The sequence below is a fragment of the Pinus tabuliformis genome, chromosome 8 (assembly GCF_031772625.1).
Source record: "Pinus tabuliformis cultivar Carrire ecotype Pingquan chromosome 8, CPIR1, whole genome shotgun sequence".
NCBI lineage: Eukaryota > Viridiplantae > Streptophyta > Pinopsida > Pinales > Pinaceae > Pinus > Pinus tabuliformis.
The window spans coordinates 1,420,334,574-1,420,338,285 of NC_142294.1; the positions used below are offsets into that span (position 1 = coordinate 1,420,334,574).

The 3,712-nt window shown below is 39.3% G+C and overlaps 1 protein-coding gene across 1 annotated transcript; it reads left to right on the forward strand.

Annotated features, from left to right (window-relative positions):
- Nucleotides 1-764: 764 nt before the first annotated feature.
- On the forward strand, nt 765-1,474 carry LOC149240913 (protein SRC2-like). The gene has a single exon (XM_089370359.1). The coding sequence runs from the start codon at nt 770-772 to the stop codon at nt 1,472-1,474; it is 705 nt and encodes a 234-aa protein (XP_089226485.1). The 5' UTR covers nt 765-769.
- The last annotated feature ends 2,238 nt before the right edge of the window (nt 1,475-3,712 follow it).

Consider the following 3,712-nt stretch of genomic DNA (forward strand, 5'->3'; position numbering starts at 1 on the left):
AAAAAGCACAAGGATCAAAGTGGGCAAACCCCAGCCACCATCAAAGGAACCAATTGTCATTGAGGACTCACCCACTAAAAAGAAGGAAGAGTCTCCTTCTAGGATATCTATCACCTATGAAAGAGGAAGCCCAAAAACCTCCACATGGAAAGAGAGAATTAAGTTGATGGACTCAAAGGCAGTTCTACAGGAAGCTGAAACATCTCTACAAGAAACTCTAGCCAAGTTAAAAGAAACTGAGAAATTGGAGGAGAAGGCAACCAAACAGTCACAGGGGGAGAGCAAGGCCAAAGAAATACTTGAACCAACCCCTCAGCCTAATTTGGGCTCATATTACAATCTGTTAGAGGGTGGGAAAATCATCCCATAGAAATTTGATGTACCTTTATTTTTCAATTATTAATCCATTAGTATTATTATTAACAGTTATTAATTATCTATTATTAGTTATTATTCATCGATTATTATTAATACATTAGCATTAGTATTATTATTTATTATTAACTATTAGTTATTTATTATTAATTATTATTTATTAATTATTAGTTATTAATTATCATTTATTATAAACACATTAAAATTATCATTAATTATTAATTATCATTTATTATTAATACTTTAATATTATCATTAATTATTAATTATCATTATTATTAATACATATTAATTTTCATATTTTATGTATTGTTATCTAGCTAAGAGGTCTCAGAAGATTGCCGAAGAGAAATGGGAACCGATGGCGAGTTTAGGGTTTGACAGAGCACACACGATGAACCACGGAAGGCATGAAGTTTCGGAGCCGAAGAAGCGAGAACTAGAGGTGATGATCATTTCGGCTGAAGACCTGAAAAATGTGAAGAGAATCCGGAAGATGAAATGTTACGCAGTGGCATACATGGACCCTGACCACAAGGCCTCCACCCGCATCGACCAGGATGGGGTAATAAACCCCAACTGGAACGAGAAGCTGCTCGTCACAACAGACGACGAGCTCCTCTCCAATGTATTGGCGGCCATCACGGTGGAGATTTACAGCTACAGTCATATCAGGGACAAGCTCGTGGGCACAGCCAGGATCCTCATTTCTGAGCTTCTCAAGGGAGGAGACCACGCGAACCCCTCTGACAACCCCATTAAGTGCATCGCCGTTCAGGTGAGGAGACCCTCCGGTCGCCCTCAGGGTATTCTCAACATCTGGGTTCCTCCCACTGGCAGATTCCTTTTGCACAGGACTTCTCTCTCTTTCAGCAAGAGGGATGCGGCCGACGTTACTCCTCTGCATCCGGTTGCCCAAAATGGCGGAGCCGCAAAGGAAAACGAGAAAGGAAAAGAAGGCGAGGAAGCACATCCACACAGTAGTCCCGAATGGTCCAGTTCCAGTGATGCTTCACCCACTCATTCCCCTCCTCACCCTGCTTCTGGAATTGCGACAGCCCCCTTTTCTAAGGAGAAGATATGCGGTGGAAAGCAATAGTCTGATCACTCTGCCTCATTCCAGATCCAGATCGTGCTCCTTTCTGGCAAAACTCTGCTACAATGAGTAAGCACTTCGGATCTAGTGCAGGACCTTAAGCAAATCCTGGAATTTAGGCTGGGGATTCCCTTTGCTTCTCAATGACTCCTCCACGAAGGTAAACAACTTGAGGATCTTTATCCCCTTTCTTTCTACAGCATTAAGAGAAATGCCTCCATCATTTTTACCCTTCGTTTGAAAGGGGGAGCTGTTGGACAGTCATCTTCAGCTGCGGCTTTTTCATATAAAGATGTTGTCCATGCTCAGAGGCCCAAGAAAACAGCTCCACCAGCTCATGCTCCTGAACCTTTTCTGGTGGACAAACTGGAGGAAACCCCCTCCATTGAAATAATGCATCCTTCACTGGATGAGCAAATCCAAAAGTATGCAGAGCATGCCATTATTTGTAGGTTCAATGGGCTATGGCCAAGCATAGCAGATCTCTACCAATGGATTCACTCTAACTGGACCAACAACTGTAAGGTTCTTCTCTGCTCAAAGGGTTTCTTCATTGTAGTATTTGCTTTCAATGAAGACTACCAAAAAGCATTAACTGAAGGCCCATGGTTTTGGGGCTCAGCAGGTTTATTTCTCACCCCTTGGTTCCCAGATTTCGATCCCTCTTCAGCAATCATCACCAAGCTTGCCATCTAGGTCAGACTTCCTAATCTCCCGGTGCATCTATGGCACTTTGCTGTATTCCAAGGAATCGACGATACTCTAGGCCGCTTTCTAGCCACAGACACCTTTAGAGGGGAAAAAGGCATATACACCTTCTCCAGAATTTGTGCAGAAATAGACATGAGCAAAGGTCTACCTAATCAGATTAATCTCAAAATTGGAGACTTCCATTGGACTCAGACCCTAGATTACGAGAACACAGCCTTTCACTGCTGAAATTTCCATCACACAGGGCACCTTCAGAGCTCTTGTCCCTCGATGCCTGCCCAAAAGAAGAAAGCCAGTCCTAAGCTGAAATCCAAAAGCTGGAAACCTCATGATCCTCCTCCCATGGATGATTCTGATTCCAGCTCAGATGAAGAGGAAGGGGATGCGGAAGGAATGGAAGCAAAGTTGGCACAAAATCCACTCTCAACTGGTCCTGAGGAATCTACTGTCCCACCAAACTCATAGAAAAGAACTCATGAGTCTTCTCCCTTGGATTAAAACAAGGAGACCTCTCCATCAGCCCAGCTTAGCAGAGTCATCTTGATTGGGTCAAAGTTGGTAAAAAGAAAGGGAAAAAATGTCGAATAGTTGATTCTACCCACGTTGGGTAGAATCCTTTGTTCTGCTCTTGTTACTCTGCTCTTCTTGTTACTTCTTGCTTAGCACTGCTCTCTTCTTGTTTTCTCTTAGGGGCCGAGGTGGTTTGTCAATCCTTTCTGGTTGCCCGTTTTCTTGCTTCTCTTGGTTGTAACTTCATATTGTACCATACTTCCTCTTAAGAGAATTAGTTTTTATGAAGAAAAAAAAATACATATTAATTTTCATTATCACTATTTATTATTACTATTATTTATTAGTTATTTATTATTAATCATTATTGATACATTAACATTAAGGTTAGTATTATTATTAATATTAATATTTAATATTTAATATTTGAATTTGTAATTTATTAATACACTAAATACTATTTTTTTTTATTAATTATAATAATAATAAATAAAAAATATTCACATATATATATATATATATATATATATATATATATATATATATAATATATAACTCAAATAATAAATTTGTTACTATAATTTTGAATAATTATTAATTATTAAAAAAAATGATTAAAACAAATAGCCGACATATTCTAGCAGACATATCTTCTCACCTCATACTATTATAAACTATTTAAACCCTCATTAAATCTCTTCTACTATCATCATTCAAGTTTGTCCTGATGATGGATCCCGGTTGGGATTTGAAACGTTGATAAAAGAAATGGTTAACACTGTGGGTTCTCCGGCTTCTAAATTAAAATATATAAACCATAGAGGTCTTAAATCCAAAAATCTAGAGGAGTTGAGGACATAGGTCACATGGAGGACAAGGTAAAGGAATTAAGAGGGGAGTTGGCCATGGGGAGGCACATAGAAAGCAGTAAAAGAGCCCAGCTATAGGAGGAGAATGAACTGCTGAAAAAGTAGTTGCAACTACATGAAGTTCATAAGGAAGATAGGCTGTCCATTTTGG

Excerpts from the sequence above, each read along its gene's own strand:
- LOC149240913 (XM_089370359.1), top strand. The coding sequence starts at position 770 with ATGAACCACGGAAGGCATGAAGTTTCGGAGCCGAAGAAGCGAGAACTA.